This window comes from Sphaerodactylus townsendi, linkage group LG01 (assembly GCF_021028975.2).
Source record: "Sphaerodactylus townsendi isolate TG3544 linkage group LG01, MPM_Stown_v2.3, whole genome shotgun sequence".
Lineage (NCBI taxonomy): Eukaryota > Metazoa > Chordata > Lepidosauria > Squamata > Sphaerodactylidae > Sphaerodactylus > Sphaerodactylus townsendi.
The window spans coordinates 96234174-96252549 of NC_059425.1; the positions used below are offsets into that span (position 1 = coordinate 96234174).

The window sequence follows — 18376 nt, forward strand, 5'->3', positions numbered from 1 at the left end:
TCAGCCACTCCCTGATGCTGTCCCTGCCCTACATTGGGCCATTAAGCTTGAAAGAAGGAAATCCTCGGTTGTTTGTACCTATTTCCAACTAGTCTCCTCCTTCATAAAAGTTAGCTGAAGTAACAGGACAATCCTAAACATAGTTATACTCTTTTAAGTCTACGGACCTCAATGAAACTGAGTAGAAAGAGTTTTACAACAGATGTTTGCTTCTTTACATAAGTCTATTTGGAAAAGAGCCTAATATTTAATATTGCATAATCATGCAGATTTTATATATTAGATGTAAATCTGTTTGGCCATGTCTCAATTTTGGATTATTATCAAATAAATCATATTACTATTATTAATAGCAATAAACATTTAAAAGCACTTTAAATTCTTCCAAGAGCTTCTATATGGGTTGCAGGTAAGACTGTCATAATGAACCAATCTTATTCAGCATAAAATGGCTGACCGCAAACACAATTAATTTGCTATTGAGGTTTCTTCTCAGAAGTTAAAACAAGAAAAGCATTTATACTCATACATTTCATGTATAAAATGCTGTATGCCACAAATGAATGAAAAAAATGTAACTGTAATAGTACATGGATCAGCTTTCACATATATGCTTGCCATCGAGACAAATCAATGTTTTATTAACACTACTGAAAAAAAAGATGTTTACCTCCACTATCTGTCATTTATTTCGTATAATCTAATAACGACCAAAGCACAGAGTCATCCATCCTGTGTACAATCCAACAGAGAGAGATATCTCATATCCATCACAATGTTTACCATGTAACATTCAAAAAGCGTTCATGATAGGGATGTTTATTTTCTCATCCACTATGCAAGTTAACGTTTTTATTTCAGCCCCATCCACCTCACAGGGTGTTTGTTGAGGGGTAGGTGGAGGAGATTGTAAGCCCCTTTGAGTCTCCTCACAGGAGAGAAAGGGGGGTATAAATCCAAACTCCTCCTCCTCTTCTTAGTTCTCCTTCTTGCCTGAAGGCATTATATAGACCCTTTTAGTTATAAAGAAAAAACTGCAGAACACAACAATGGAAGCGATATAATATCTGTTGCTATTAAATATATTTCTTTAGCATTAAAATTCATTCCATTCACTTAGCTTGTATAGTTAATATTTTACTCTAAATAAACTATTTTTGAATCTGAACAGTTCTAACTGAACAGGTAGACAAATCTAACATCTTTCATAGCACAAGCCAGTAGCTCAGTATTGCTTGGACTACAAAATTAAACTTTTATTATTGTAAGAAAAATATTTCTCAAACCAAATAAAGTTTTCTAGCAGTAGTGTAATTATCAGTAGTGTGCCCAATGCACCGTTGAAAAGTGATAAATTTGTGAATAGAGGTAATTAGCATTCAGTGATTACTGGCTCCAAGTCTTATCCTCATATCAGGTACCAAGAAAAGGTTTCTAAAGTAAGGAGAAAATAATAATCCTAATGCTATACTGCAATTATTACTGTCTTAGGTTAAAATTCCATGAAGGAGCAGAACTAGACATTTTTAATATAAAAACATCAGTAATAAGACAGCTTGTTACAATAATTAGCAAGGTCAAATTTGCAAAGATAAGAACTCAGACGACAAAACAATTAATACAGACTTGTTACAAGTTACTGGTGTTGTGGTAGCAAATACTGGACAAGTGCTGGAAGAATCTCCCCCTCTCCTGGTTTTAAATACTTCCAAAATTTTGCCACAGAAGAAATTTAAAGAAGAGTTCTAGAGCTCAACCTTAATAAGCCACCTTAAATCATGAGAAAAGGCGAGATAAAAATATTTTAATACATAAAATAAACTGGCGGTTGTGGGTTTTTCTGGGCTGTGTGGCCTTGGTCTGGTAGTTTTTCCTCCTAGCATTTCACTCACATCCATGGCTGGCATCTTCAGAAGTATGTCTTGGCAAGAAGTGCCACAGAAAGAAGCGCAACTCACCATGACATACCTCTGAAGATGTCAGCTATAAATGCGGGCAAAACATTAGGAGCAAAAAGTACCAGTCCAAGACCACACAGCCCAGAAAATTCACAACAGCCAGTTGATTCCAGCCATGAAAGCCTTCGACAATACAAATGAAATCAAGCTTCACAGTCCCTTTCAGGTATGAAGATCTTATTTGGATATCAGAGTTGGATACAACATCCTTGGACTGCCAGAACTCAAGAATAACATGTTTGAGATATGATAAAGAAACTGCAACATTCCAGACTGCCCCAGTTTTTGGGATGGCAGGCAAATAATATCTTAGGAACACTAAAAACTACCCCAAAAGTAGTGTGCCAGTTACATCATCCTAGTTTTGTCCACATCAGAATTTCCTTTCAAAGGAAACCATCCAGTATAGAAAGTAATTACAATATGTTCAAACCCAGCCAAAAGGGCATGAAGAATTTTTGAAAAGGTATTTTGATTGAGAATAAACTATAAATTACTTCATGTTTTGACTTAGGAAAAACTCCCCCATGCTATATCTGAATTAAAAAATATAGAGAGAGAGGAAGAGAAAGAGGGAAAATAGACATATGGACAACTAAAAAGGAATGTAAACCAATATCAATACACTGTACCTAATAATGAAAAAAGTAATTCGTGGAATTCTGAAACAAAGACCAGTGGGTTTGAACTGAAACAAGGGATTTGCTAATAAGAAACTGTGGCAACTACTCTGGAAACTTTACAGTGCACCTAAGTGAATTTTGGCAGCAAACATCAAGTACACTTTTATAAGAGATTGTATTCAGTCAGAACTAACATTTTAGACAAGCTTGAAAGGTACACAAATTCACAAAGGACGAGTCAATAAAACAACAGTAAGAAAGACTGTGAAAATGAAGGTTTCATATCACTGGCTATAGTTCTTCAAATAAGCCTCTGAGGGCCAATTTAAATATTACCGTCTCTGTACAGAATCTGCTGAAAAGCGCTTCCCTGTGGACTGCTCACTGTGGCAGCCTCAACATTCAACAGCCTCTTCCCTCCCGCACTGGCCAGGCAAGCATAGAATTTCCAAGCCACAGCCACACATTACTAGCAACTGTTAGAACTGGCGTGGAGGCATTACAAGTGTTGGGGCTCACACATGGGGCAAGAGGCTTTCAAATGTTGCACCCGCCTTGTAGTGCTGATACAGTGAAGCATTTGGCAGCTTCCTCACGGGAACTGTAAATTATTCCTGAGTAATAGCAAGATGGAGTGTGCATCCATTGACTATCTGCAGAATGTAAGCCTCTTCTTTCTTAGCATTCAAGCAGTAGTCTGTAAATCACAACACAAAGCCAGGTCTTTATTCCAGTTTATCTAATTTGTACTCCCACTATGCAGTAATTCATATCCATGGTATGAGAAAGTGGTCTCTCTATTGATGCTGAGAAAGCATATATTTACACAGTGATACTGAACTGGATCCAAGCTCCTGCAAACAGATGAAAGCTGCAAAAGCAGATATTTCTTTCCTTCCCTTTCAATAGCAGCTTCTTTTTAAAAATGTTACTGGAGAGTTGAACAATATGTCATATGGCATTATGAACTGCAGCATGAAGCAGAAACGGAATGAAACTGTTTCCCTCCTTAGCATAGAGATGTTACAGACTTCTGTGAATTAACATTAATATTCTTTATGTCAGCTGTGTTTCATTTGACCAATGTTGAGTCTGGATTACTATTACTTATTATGGATATATACTTCAGATAGTCTATTTCACAAGTCAGTAACCTGTGGCTCGCGAGCCGCAAACGGCTCTTTTGTACTTGTGGTGCAGCTCCCGGCATGGCTGCCCATTCCTGGGAAGCATGTGGAGATGGAAGAAAAAAGTGGTACCTGGCGCAGGCCGGGGCCGCCAACTGCACGCTCTCTGCTGGAGCAGAGAGCATGGAAAAACCCCTCTCCTGCAAAGGGGGGGGGGAGAGAAAAAAGCGGCGCCCGGTTCAGGCTGGGGGCGCCAACTGCACGCTCTCCGCTGGAGTGGAGAGTGTGGGGAACCCCCTCACCTGCAAAGGGGGAGGGAGAAGAAAGCGGCGCCCAGTTCTAGCTGGGGCCGCCAACTGCGCACTCTCCGCTGGAGCGGAGAGCGTGGGGAACCCCCTCCCCTGCTTAAAAGTAAGAAACCAAAATACACAGTGTTATCTTCATTTTAAATGTCAAAAAGTATTTGCAGCTCTATGTGTTTTCTTTTCTGTGGAAAATGGGTTGCTGACCCCTGGTCCATTTGGACTAAATTGGTAGCTTTTTGCCATAGGTGGACATCACCGATTTGGCAAAAGCAAATGGACACAGTGTGAATGAGTGATAGTAAACTTGTGCAGTTTTGACACCAAGAGATTCTACTGTAATTGTTGTGTTACACACCCAGTTGGCAACTCAATCCTCTGTTTCCTATACCACAATGAAGTTAGTGACAGTGGAACAAACCATCACAAAGAAGGAGCTTGGATTTATATCCCATTTTTGTCAACTATAAGGAGTCTCAAAGCAGCTTACAAACTCCTTCCCTTCCTCTCCCCACAATAGACAACTTGTCAGGTAGATAGGGTTGAGAGAGTTCTGAGAGAACTGTGACTAGCCCAAGGTCACTCAGCAGGCTTCATGTGCAGAAGCAGGGGAAAACAAATCCATTTCATCAGATCAGAATCCACTGCTCTTAACTACTACAGCAGCGAGGCAGGAATTATGTGAAATTATCTGTGGCTTCTTCATTATAATTCCAGATTGTGAAGAAATCCATTCAATCCATGGCATCAACATTCTGATTTGCCTGTAAATTGTTCATACTATTTTTGTTTTGTAATGAACAAAATGGGTTGCCATCACCATGTTTTGCAGTACTACTTTGTTATTTTATCATTTTTTCTGATTTTATGTTTTTTCCATGGGGGGAGGGGAAGTTGGAAGACATGTCTAAAAATAAAATAAAGAATGGTGCAGAAATAGGTGAATAAAAGTGGGAGCCACATTTTTTTTACAGAATTAAGCACTAATTACCAATGAACTATCAGTAAACGAAACCATCTGTGCCAGATATAAAAAGGCAAACTCCTTCAAAAGACACTTCCGCTGTCAGCGTGCTGTCGTTTTATAGCCACATGGATCTAAGCCAAGACTGTTCCCTAAGTGCAGCAGTTGTGGCTATAGCTGTACAAGAAAAACCAGCCACATTTTAGAGGTTCAGCTGCAGCACTGCAAAACTGTGGCTTTCATATATAAAGCACTAAGCTGACACTTATAATGTAGTAGTTCTTGAATATACACAAACTCCTTGTCACCTACAAATATGAACCCCGGTGGTTCATATTTTTGCCTACCAGCTGGTTACCCCTCAGAGAAAAGATGAAAATACTTTATGATGAAATATATTCAGGTGACATTTCTCTGGACTGATTAGTGCTGACCTGCAGCCATTACAATTACATGAATTAAGTAATGGAAAAGTACTAAAAAGTTTGAAAAGCTGTTGGTAATACAACATACAGATCATCTGTTCTTTTAAAGAGAGGCGCTTACAGCCCCTTGTGCCCTCTGCCATCCCTGGTCAGCGGAGTTTTGGGGGGTTACACTGGGATGATGGGAAATGGGGGAAATATGTGCTTTCACAAATGCCTTTTCTTACACATAGAAAGATTAATCACTATCCTCTACAAAACGTCAAATGAATCCCACAGCTTAGTGTGAAGGAATATAACAGCTGGCCTGAAAGCCACTTAACTTCTCATGCCTGTAGGACCATCTCTCCTGCTATGTCCTCACTCCACTCATGCCGCTAGTTTTCTAGCTCCAAAAATCTACTGGAAGTTTCTGGCTCAAGAGCAGTCTGTTTCCTGAGCCCTTTGGGGGAGGGCGGTTTATAAACCCAAATAATAAATAAATAAATAAAATTTATCCTTGACCAAAGCCAGGGCCTCTTAAGTTGTGGCCCCAGCCTGGTGGAACTGTCAAAAGAGACCAGGGTCTTGCAGGACCTTTCCCAGTTCGGCAGGGTCTGAAAGATAGGGTTGTTTTGGCAGGCATATGGCTGAGGACTTGCCGTATGCTCTGCAAAGTATACTGGCCACCAGACAGAACCTCTTCCTCTACATTCCCTTTGTCCTCCCTGTTCTTAGCAAATGGCTGTGGTCCAATTACGGCAGGGTGAGAGAACACTAGGGTTTTGTGCACTAGCTATGGTTGATTGCTGACTGGTTTAAAATTGTATATTGGTACTTTATAGCATATATTCTGTTTTAATTGATTTTTCTTAGCTGCCCTGAACCTATGTGGGAGGGGGGCAGGGTGGGATATAAGTTGGAAATATAATTAAATAATGTTTGATATTATTTGTTCTACACAGATATTATTTGTTCTACACAGGATATTGTTTGATATTATTTGTTCTACACAGGAATACTTTCAGAATAATTCTTCTGAAGATAGTTGCAGATGGTAGCTGTGTTGGTGTGCAGTAAAAGAGTTTTGACCCTCGAAGATTAGTACCCCAACATTTTTGTTGGTCTCCAAGGTGCTACTAAGCTCAAATCGACCTCTTCTGAGGTCGATTGTCATTTTGGCTTGTTCAAGTTTATATAATAATTGTTCTGGAACTGAAAATTCACATGAGTGTTAAATTCTGTGGTAACCCTTCACCCCAAGATCACAAGAATTTCTACGGAAGAAAAGTTTACCCAGGACCCAGACTACAGCCTAAATTCACTGCAATGAGATTATTTTCTCACTTTCCATGGAAATACACCAGATAACCAGGCACCTTTACTTTTCCAGGAACAGGTCACCTCTTCCTGCTAGATGCAAGGATCTACCAATTCCTACCAATCTCAAACTTAATAACAAAGAGAGGCTACGTTTCCCAGGTTCACAATGCATAATAACAAGGTACATAACTAGTGCTGATCTGTGCTAGCGGCTGTGCTTGTGCCTTTCTCTCAAAAATGTTAACAGAAAAACAATACTCCTGAAAAGATATCACATCTATAATCAAGTACTAATGTTTTTTTAAAAAAAGAACTGAAAAGCTAAGAACAGTTGCAATATTTTCCAAGATACCCACAAATGAATCGTTACACATAAAAATAAAAGAGGTGCATACCGTCTTTTTTGGTGAACAAAATTTTGTACAGAATAAGTAATCTTTTAAAAGACTGATGAAATACAGATTAAAACTGTGTTACTAAAATGTAGTAGTTATTTTACCTTGTGGCCCATACTGGTTTATCTGAGTTCCATAAGTATTACTTGAATTACTCTGTGGAAAGCCACTAATTCCAGAATGCATTTGGCCTCCCGGGGAAGGATGTGGTGACATGGAAGGTCCAGTTGGCTGAGGTGGATACTGAGATAATGGTGGGTTTCTCTGCACGCCTGACAAAAAACCTAAAGAAGAATGAAAACAAAGGAGGAACAAAGTAAGAACTTTCAAATATTTATTTATTTACAAAAAAAGAAAAAAGTATTCAAACTACAGGCTGAATCCAGTGATTCTCTGCCACTGTGAGAACTCCTCACTTGGTGACAGTGAAGGGCAGTGCAGTGCAGTCCTCAATCCTGCAGATACTGATATGGTTACAGCACCGCTAGTCATTTCTGTATTTTCACTCAGTAGAGGGAAAATATGCATGAAAAAAACCTAACTCCAACATATGGAAAACACTGCAATTGCACCACAAGTCCATAACATTCCTGCTGCAATCTACCAATCATGGGGTTGGATCCAGCAGAGTGTTTCTGTGGGTGCAAGGAACATGACTGTCATGATTCCCACATCAGCCCAATCCTGTTCATGATGTCCCCCCTCTCTCAGGATTTCAGGGGACACTGCAGGCTGTCATGGAAGGGAGGAGCTGAGAAAGTCATGTTCTACAAGCAGAAGTCCTTTCACCTGTCTGAATCCAACCCACATTTAGACATGCCTACATCATATTCATCCCTTTAGGAATTTGTATCAAAAGTGTGTGCGCACTTTCTTCTGTCAAGGTGTGATCCTGCAAGGGAACAGGAATTATGAATATCTGGGCTAGCAGCAGCAAAATATAGAGTAGAGTGCTTGTTAGTCAGCTGGGAATGGAGTTGTGCTGGACTAAACAAAGCATTAATAAAAGAAAACCAATGGACCAATAAACAAATCAGAAATACTGACATTAAACTTGAACAAGCCAAAATGACAAAAACAGACAATAAGCATATTACAATATTTGAAATGCAAATCCTAGATGGTACAACCTAGCCATCCTTTCAATTTATGGTATCACATGGGAGTCATTCCTCAATGTGAGACTCTGGTCCTTTCCGCACGGGCCAAATACAGCGTCCCAGAGACGCTAAAAACAGCGTCCCTGGGATACCGTTTGCATGGCAGCAGCGCCGGCCTCGCAACTCCCGAGTGGCACGAAGCCGCTGTTTCCGAACCTCGCTCCCTGAGCAAGGTTTTTTGGAAACAGTGGCTTCCAACTGCTGCCGTGCGAACGGCCACAGCTGGAAGGCGCCATTTCCCCCCCTTTTCCGAACGCCTTACCATCCCTCCGGCCTTCCGGCACGTCGCACAGGCCAGGGGACACGCCTCCCCTGCCCTGCAACTCTAGAGCGTGTCCCCTGGCCTGTGCAACGCACCGGAAGGCCTGAGGGACGATAAGGCATTCAGGGGACGGCGCAGCCTCTGCGCAGGCTGCGCTGTCTTCCCCACCTCTACCGGGACCGTCCGTGCAAATGGTCCGGGGTGTGTGTGTGCGTCAGCGTCATTTACGCCGAAGCACCCCCCGCAGCGTGGCCATGCGGAAACGCCCTGAGTCTTTCCCAAAGGGAGCTTTCACTCTCAAAAACTTGTACCCTGAAAATCTTATTGTTCTGTAACATGCTACTTGTCTCAAATCTAGCTTTCCTGTAGAATAACCGTCCATTGTGATGGGGTGCTAGTTCTGTTACTGGGATCTGTCCAACTCACCATGAACCACATCACACAGCGACAAGTGCAAAGCTAGTGTTATAGGTTAGCCGATATGCTCTTCTATACCCACTGACTTCAGTGGAATAAGAAGGATATAATTCTTTTTAGCATTACAGTAAATACAGAGCAAAGGTGGGCAGAATGTCTTCAGTCACATGCACTGTCAAGAAAGAATCTTATATATACTGATATATCTTTTGTAAAATTTAGATGCTAGATAATACCTTTATGACCTGGGACCCACAGATATAAAAGATGGTCTCCTCCCTTATGTCCTCAGAGGCCAAATGCAGTGCCTGCCACCTGCTAGCTGTTGCCCTGCTTAGGGTATCCTGCCTGGCATCAACCAGGGACCATTATCTTCTCAGTGTAGCTTCCACCCTGTGGAACAGGAACCCTGAGGAGGGGAGGTGTATGGGAGGTTCCACAAGGCCCTTTTTCTGCCACTTGTACTTATTTTCATTTAATTAGTTCACAAACCATGACTCCCCAGTATTAGCAAAATCATGCTAGAGACATCATAGTGTCCACAGTATTTATTGATGTCTAGATAAATCAGAAACATTTGGAGATGAAGGTGATGTTGGTAGCATCTTCTCTTTGCTCTAACAGTAACAAAAGAAAGCACCCAACGAACCTTTATATAAAAGGTCCCCAAGACACATATTCTGATGAACATTCTGATTATTTTACTTACTGGCCAAAAAGCAAAAGGAAATTGTAAATTAAAGATGAGATGGATAAGCCAGTAGTAAAAGTGACTCAAATGTTCAAACAGTATCTTCTTGGGATAAAAAGGACATTGGAATGCTATTTATAGTAGATGGCCATTAGCCAAATACTATATTTAACAATTGAATTAGCAGCGCATTCGTCTCAGTTGATTGGTACAGGCATTAAAGAAACAGTTGGAAAAGAATCAAAATAATGGACAGTGGAGGCAGGGTGCAGTCTTTAATGAGACTCTAGTAACACATGGACAGACATATGAAGCTGCTTTATACTGAATCAGACCATTGGTCCATCAAGGTCACTTCTGTCTACTCAGACTGACATGGTCTCAGGCAGGGTCTTTCACATCACCTACGGATCCTTTTTCCACGCTGATGCTTGGAACTGAACTTGGGATCTTCTGCATGCCAACAGTTACTCTACCACTGAGCCTCAGACTCTCCATTATCACATTCCATGTGACTAAACATCAACTGCTGAATTCCTAATCCTGAGGGTGAGGGATGGTGGTGGTTGGTAAATGTCTGTGAGAAGACAATCGGAACACAAGTAAGTACTCATCCATTTAAATTTTACAAACAACCAAACAGCTTTCCAGTTTTTCCTTCTTTGCAGAAACAGACATGAAGGCCTTCTGCTGAGCAATTTCATGAATTAATATGAATATTTAAGTTTTTTTAAGGGACACTTCTAGCTGCTACCAAAACATGGATGTTTCACTGGGCCAACATCACATATAACACACTTGTTTCTGGCATCCCAATCATTTATTTTCGTGTTTGCATCTGCTGTTATGTACAGAATGACTGAAGTGTTTCTTTGCACCAGTTCAACAAAAGATGTTTCTCTGCTCATGTGATGAAGCAGTCATGCAATCTACTGTCTTAGCAAATTTGTCTCCTACTGTAAAGGCAGTTAATGCCAAGTCACTTCCTCTCCAGAGTGTCAAGTTCCTATGGACTATTCAATTTCTTATATATTTTAAATCCTCTATATTAAAAAAAACACACCCTATTCAACCTTTTCAGCACTTATTTGTTTGTACATTTCTCTTCACAAACTGAATTGCTTTGGTGAAGACAGAAAATAATGACCTAGCTAAAGCTTTAACCCAGACCCCCTAGTGTTTCACCAGCTGTGCTATTAAGTTAAGTGGCAGAATCTCTCTCCAAATTCCTTCCCTGATACAACAAAAACTCATCTATGTAAGAAGGCAATGACGTTTAAATATTTTACCTCCCCCCTTTTTACTGTCTTCCTATTTAGCCTTGAAATTAATATCATCTATCACTGATAAATTGGAATCAGGGGAAGGATTAGACAGATCACCCAGATGGTAGCTTGGGAAGAAAAATCCAACTTTCCTTATGCAAATGCTTCTCATGTATTGTCTGATGCACAGTGCAAACTGAAGAACATGGGACAAAAAAGCAGTACATTTGCGGAATTTGTCAGTATAATTAAAGGTGCAAACAATAGCAGACCATGGAACCTTTAACCAATTAAAGAACGATGGCTTGCCATTTTATACCAAATGAAATGATGATAAATAGATTATAAGAATAGAATTCATAACTGTTGTTATTCAACTCTCTACTATGTAAGTCACACATTTGGGAGTATTGATGCAAACATGAAAGTTCTGGAGTTTTAAAAAAGTCAGGTCATTCAAGACCCAGCTTCTTGGATGGCAAGCATCTGCTGTGGATGTACAAAAGGGGCTTCCTACGCTGTTTAACTCTGAAGAGGCTCTGAAGTTTTAATCCACTCCTGCCCACCAAATATGCAACTTTTAACACTGAATGGCTCCCATGCTACAAGCAAAGGGAAAAAATGACCTAAACACAGTACTCCAGACAAAGCACCATTATTTATACACATATATATTTGTCCATTTCATACACAGATTTCAGGCATCCATTCACTAAAATTCTCTTGTACCTAATAAACATCAGTCAACCCCTTAGTACTATGCTTGATTACTACTAGCAATGTGAAACTCTATTAAGGGTTTAGGGAAGAAATCTGGAACTAGGTTGAAGGGACTCAGTCTCCCTAATCCACATAATGGGAAAAAGTTAGGGTATGTATATGTCAAACAAAAACTGGGGAAATCTTAATTTACTGGAAAATGCTGAGACAGATTTTTTTTAATGAAGCAAATGAACAATACACACTTGTCCGCGAAGAAGTCAGGTGCATGGGTTTCTTGCTTCTGATGATAATTGTAGACATTACCAAATTTGGGCTCATGTGTACAGAAAAATAGTGTTTTAGGAGAAAAATAGACTATTTTTAATGATATAAATTCCTTATGAACTTGGCTGACTGTTATTGTCACCTTTGGAAGCCTTGCTTTGAGTGTCCCCACCTTCTGAGATTAGGGGACAACTCAGACTAGTCCCACATTGGTCATGGCGCACAGGCTCTGGGACACTCTCCCCTGGAAGATTAATCTGTTCCCCTTCTGTTGCCGACTTCAGCCAGCGGGTGAAGGCTTTTTTATTTCATTTGATATTCCGTCAATGATTCCTCCTTACTATCAAATGCTTTCTGGGCTTTTTAAAAATGTATTTTAACTTTTATTATTTAACTCTTTTTTAAGCTTCAAAGATTAAATCAGAACCAGTACTTTGAACTGGGCACAGAAATAAACTAGAAATCAATTGTGATATTATAGAGGCATTATATGATCAGAAAAAATGGTTTGTAAGCAGCACTCTAGCACCTCCTCTACACCAGCTATAGTTTCTATTACTTTTGAATGGCTGATGCACTAGAGCAGTGGTGGCGAACCTATGGCACTCCAGATGTTCATGGACTACAATTCCCATCAGCCCCTGCCAATTGATCATGCTGGCAGGGGCTGATGGGAATTGTAGTCCATGAACATCTGGAGTGCCATAGGCTCGCCACCACGGCTCTAGAGTCTGCTACAGTAACCTAACCTAACATCCCTGGGTGGGGTGGGGGGCTCGGAAGGGCTTGAGGGAGTGGTGTGGCTTTGAGGCTACACATTTGCCTTCCCCGAAGGTCTTGCCTTGGCAGATGAGGCAATGTGTTGACAGCTGCCTGCCCCTCAATCCAGCCATTGCAAAACCTGGAAAACTGGGCTGTGGCAGGGGTGCACTGGTGTCCCAAATTGACATCAACAGGGGTGGGCTGGGGCAATTCCAGGGTGGAGTTGGCTTTAGTCAGCTCCCTCCCAGGGTTTCCAGCGGGAGCACAGCACCCCAGCCAAGTCCTGAAAGCCCTATGGGGTTTTCCAGTGGCTGGGGGGGGGGGGGTATGGAGCTTTTTTCCCCTCCCTGCACCTTCGGAAGATGCAGTAGGGCAGTGCCACATTGGTGGGGCAGTGCCACACTGGTGCTGCATCACGCTGCCTCTGGCTTTGGATGAGGCTGCCCAGATTATGGCCAGATCTACCTTTCCTCTGCCATCCGAGGTAAGAACAACGTGGGGTGGAAAAATGTCTGGTGCTCCATTCTTCCACATAGAGAGATTGTAAGTCCCTTTGAGTCTCCTACAGTAGAGAAGGGGGGGGGGGGGAATAAATCCAAACTCTTCTTCTTCATTGTGTCAGGTTCTTCACCAAAGAACAGTTTCAGACTTTATCTGTATCAAAGCCTAGGCCTAAGGTCTAAAAACAGGTTTACAAAAATGTTTAGAAATTTTTCTACTGAGCTGCATTATCCTAAGCAATTGTATGAGCCAGAAACATAATATAATTTATTTTCCCCAACAACATCCACTCCCCATTTTAGCAAAGGAAAGTAAATAAAAATTCATCTTTAAGAACTATATTTACCATCAGCCAGCAAAAAGTCCAGGAGCCAGCTGTTAGACTACAATATCTGTCGAGAGAATCAATTTTTTGGTTTAGATACTGACATGATTATTTAGTTCAAACCTGTCTTAAACAGTTTACAAAGGTGACTCTTTCTCTCCTCAGATATATCACTTTTCAGATATCTCATTTCACTCCTTGTAAAAAGGTATTGCTGGTGTATATTTAGCACATGCCAAAACTAATCAGCTCAGTCAGAAGATGAAGCTGGCTGGAAAGTATAATATGCCTAACATTCAAATTCAGTCTAAAACTGGCATCTTTCAGGTACTGAAACTGGCACTGAGATTCTCTAAGAACATGCTTGTTCTAACATTTTAAGCATCACTTTTAGTGCGGAACAATAAGAAAAATAACGCCCTGCCTTGACAGTCTCTGTGCAACTGTGTCAAAAGTTGTAGGGCAATATTTCAAACTAGACATCCTATGATCAGTAGGAAAAAAAATCTACATCTTCCTCCACCCCTTCATAGTTTATGAGCTAAAATGGATTTAAATTGGACCAAGAGTGAAAGTCAAGCTACAACTGCTTAATGGCATTTCTTTTACTGTAAGCAGTGACCTTTCAGGTTTCCTGTAGTACTGTGAATTTAGTATTTGTGAAAATGAGTGTTATAACAGTACGGCTATACAGAATATGGAACTCTGATTTGTTTTGAGCTAGCATAGCCAGGACTCAGCCTGAAAATTTCCTTATAAAATTCTGATTAGAGTTGCATCATTTATATTCATGATTCATTTAAAAAGCTGCCTAACATAAAAACCAGGCAGTGTGGCACTCTAGTTCACAAAGTGACCACATTTTCATGAGAGATGTCAAAACACTACACAAATAAATTTACTATCCCTTTCCATATACCTTGAACTGGCATTACCGTTGAGATGGTCCTTTATAGCTGGGAACTAGAATATCTTAAAGGAAGTGATTCCTTGCCTGACTAATTTAGGAGGCCCTTCTACAGAGTTTTCTATTTTCAACAAGAAATTTGTAGCTAGGGAAGAGAGCAAAATTAATTACATCTACAAGTCTAACAAATGTTCTGAAGCTTTTGTGATGGTTTGATTCTCAGATCCCAGGTTGCCTGATAAGAGAACACTGGTTAGCACATACCAATGTTTCTTATCAGTTGGATTGGAGTTATAGATCATGGTTGAGAATCTTCTTTCCAGTTGTTTGGTCCCATGTAGGCCAAACGTTTATAGGTTCATTGGCTGAATTACCACTATTGTTAGCCTTCAGGGGAGGGACAATACTGATGTGGAAAGGTTTACATCATTTGGCTAAGCGGACCAGGGAGAAATGGATTTCACAGTGCTTCAGTAATGAATTGAAAGGTTCAAGATAATCATGATGTATATTTAAAGTATGAACTGGGGTCTCTGTCTTATAGTCAGATGCTGAACTGACACCACTGATATTGTATTCAATATCGAATGAACTGATATGAAGATTCTAACTGGGATATAGTCTGTAGATCATCAAACTTTGCCATCAAACTTTGAGAATATTTTAAACTTTTCTTGCTTTATGGAGGATATTGTTTTTTTAAAAAAATATTCTGAATTTCATTTTGTGCTTAAAATAAATTTTATATTATTATATGTTTGCTATTTGATGTTTGAGTGAGACGTATACTAATAAATAAAATGCACATAGAATAATACACTAGCGGGGCCCAGCCACGCGTTGCAGTGGCAATTGTCCTTCTCATCACAGTCTGCAACCCACACAGATGTCCATGCAGGTCCAATGATCCCCAGCATAGCCTTTTGGGAGCAGCAGTGGCATAGTGGCTAAGAGCAGGTGCACTCTGATCTGGAGGAACTGGGTATGATTTCCAGCTCTGCAGGTTGAGTTGTGGAGGCTTATCTGGGGAATTCAGATTAGCCTGTGCACTCCCACACACACCAGCTGTGTGACCTTGGGATAGTCACAGATTTTTGGAGCTCTCTCAGCCCCACCCACCTCACAGGGTGTTTGTTGTGAGGGGTGAAGGGCAAGGAGGTTGTAAGCCCCTTTGAGTCTCCTACAGGAGAGATAGGGGGGATATAAATCCAAAACTCCTCCTCCTGGGGTGGCCAAAGGAATCCCTCTTTCCCTTTTCAATTCACATTATTATATGGTGCTGTCTTGGTTTTTAGTATAAGGTAACCCTTTCCATTCCACAACGGAACTGTCCAGAGTGCGAATCCCGCTGTCCATGAGGCTGGTTGACACGCACAGTCCTGGCTTGGGTAAGGCAGAACTGGGGCAAGGAGGCTATCCCAATCAGGCAGCAGAGGCAGGGTGGTGAGGTGCTCAGATCGAGGCCAGCTCCCTGGGTTTTTAAAGGGCCATGTGCAAAAGAAGCAGAGGCAGTAGTGTTGGTTCACCCCCACCCCACAGATTTTCTTAGAAAAAAAAAGGCTAACTCCAGCTTGTTTTTAGTAAGAGAGAGCTGTGGCGAATATGGGTGAGGAAGTGGATAAGTGGTGGTTGGATGTGAGGGAGGGCAGAGTGAGGTGTGTGAGGATGAGCTGGATGTGGATGAGAGTATGTGTGCTGTGTGGTAGTAGTGGGTGAGGCACAGAGAGTGAAAGTTACCTGCATGTGTGTATGTGGGGGGAACCCCACCTGACGTCTCACACGGCAAAGTGTGTATGTGTTTCACTTCCACTCGTATTACCTACCAGTATTATCTCGTTACTGTTTTCACTGCTCATCTCTGCCCATCTGCACAAACATTCTAAGCCCTGATACCAAGCCCTCAGGCAACAGACAGACAGGCTGAACGAACATTCTAAGGGTGACAGTTAAACACAGCCAGCTTCATGGCCTGGTGCGCCAGGAAAAAGATGTTTTACCTGGCTCAGGTATGGACTTTTGGCAATTTGAAGGTCCGATTACCTGCCCGCAACAGGGAGGGACGTCATGTGAAAATTTGGGGGCGATCTGTCCAGCCATTTCGGCGTTAGGGAGTCACCAACAAACGGATGGTTAGCTTTTTATATATATAGATTTTATACTCTAGCTCAGATTCTAAAATAGCAATCTGAATCAAATCTACTCAAAATTAAGTCCCACTTTGTCCAGTAGTCTTTAATCCCAGGACAATGTTGCTAGAACTGCACTCTAAGTACCCAGCTGCAAAAAAACGAAAAGAAAATGTGGTGGAGGAGTCAAAGGAAAATGCCTTATAGTCAGCAATGGACTTTTTCAAAAGCAGGTGGACATCTAGAATCAAATCATGGAGGTTTTTAAGTTGCAATTTAATTAGGATTTTTTTTCTCTGTCTCCCACCTCAATATCGCAAATAGGTGACAAGAAAAAGAGACTCTATCAAATGTCAATATTAAGCCATAATGATAACTGAGTAGAAAGTATGAGTGAAAATTCTCTAAGTGGTACATATGAAATCCAAAGAAATAAATATGTTGGTGTTTCATTAAATGAAAATAATTGGATGATGAAGTGATAGGATATAGATGATGGAAGTAAGGAATGTTAAAAGGAATAAGTATATCAAGGGCTTGTAGTTACAGAAAGTCACTTTACTGTTTAGTATATGCGTACTGGAAAGCACAAAGGGAACATCAAAATGCCTGATCACATCCCATCTGTTTCTGCCTCTTGCTGGATAACAATCTCCACTGCCAAAAAGCCATTTAAATTTACTACATTGCTGCGACTGATAAATATCACTTCTGTGAAGATCTAATACTAAATAAGAACTTGATTTTGAGATAATGCTTACATGCAGCTGTGTCAAATAGATCAAGGTTTTGCTCAGCTCAACACCTGGATTCTATACGGCTGCAATTTGTTACCCACTGTGAGTATTTACAGTGCACTTTTTAAAGAACAAACCAGAGTACTCCCTTTTCCTTCACCTCCCCCCAATGAAAAAGCCAAGAAACAAAGCAAGATTAAAAAAAAAACTATCACAAGATGTAGGACATAAATGACGGGGAGAAAAAAATGACCCTAGAGGAAGAAGGATGAAAAGCAGGATATTGGCAAAGGGTGGCAAAGACAAGGGGTTTCTCGAAAGCTCTCATGATGGGTGCCTTCCATGCAGATCTGACAAGCACAGAATGGTGCCATGAAACTGCCTCCAGCAATGGAATACATTTTCCAGCACATCACAGCAACTGCAGTGGCATGAATTCTACTTGCAATCCATGTCCAAACAGGAAAAAAAAAGTTCTCTATGGTCCTATTTCAGCACATCTCAAGGACTAATTAAATCCTCATTACTTTCTTCTAATTATTCCAGAGCTCTGGGATTTGATTGAGCAAGTCTCTGATGGTACATCAGATGAAAAGGGTTAAATAACCTGTGTTGATTTTGAAACTCCAGACCTTTTCCAATCCTTTAGCATATCATCAGCATTATCATGAATATTTAACTACATACTGCTGTGAAAATAATAATGGCAGAACAATTAAAAGTTTTTTTAATTAATTCTGACCCATATACATTTTCCTTAATAAATAAAGGCTTTTAAAGCCTCTCCTTCATGATAGTGTGTGCCACAGTAACAGCATGAGACCATTTCATGTTTCCATTATATGCTGTGTTTTTAACTGTTCCAGATGTACTATTTTAACCTGGGCGTGATGGAAAAGGACATGCATATTCCAAACCAACATCAGATCTCACAATGCCAAGTCTATGCAATAGGAAGGGGCATTTTAGAACACAAGAAAAATGAGAAACACTTTTTCTTCGCTAGTGATGATGTGAGTTGTAGATTTCACTTTACAAAAATAAAGTGTTGAAATGTTATTTAAATTAAGAGAGATGTGCCTATTTGTGAGGTAGCATCCAAGATACATACATGATACACTGTATAATTTGCAATCCCAT

At 40.6% G+C, this 18376-nt stretch overlaps 1 protein-coding gene across 1 annotated transcript in view; it reads right to left on the minus strand.

Annotated features, from left to right (window-relative positions):
* Positions 1–18376, minus strand: part of ARID1B (AT-rich interaction domain 1B) — a 464069-nt gene that overhangs the window by 91808 nt on the left and 353885 nt on the right. The window contains 1 exon segment of the mRNA XM_048488244.1: positions 7201–7380. Within this exon segment, the coding sequence (XP_048344201.1) occupies positions 7201–7380 (180 nt within the window).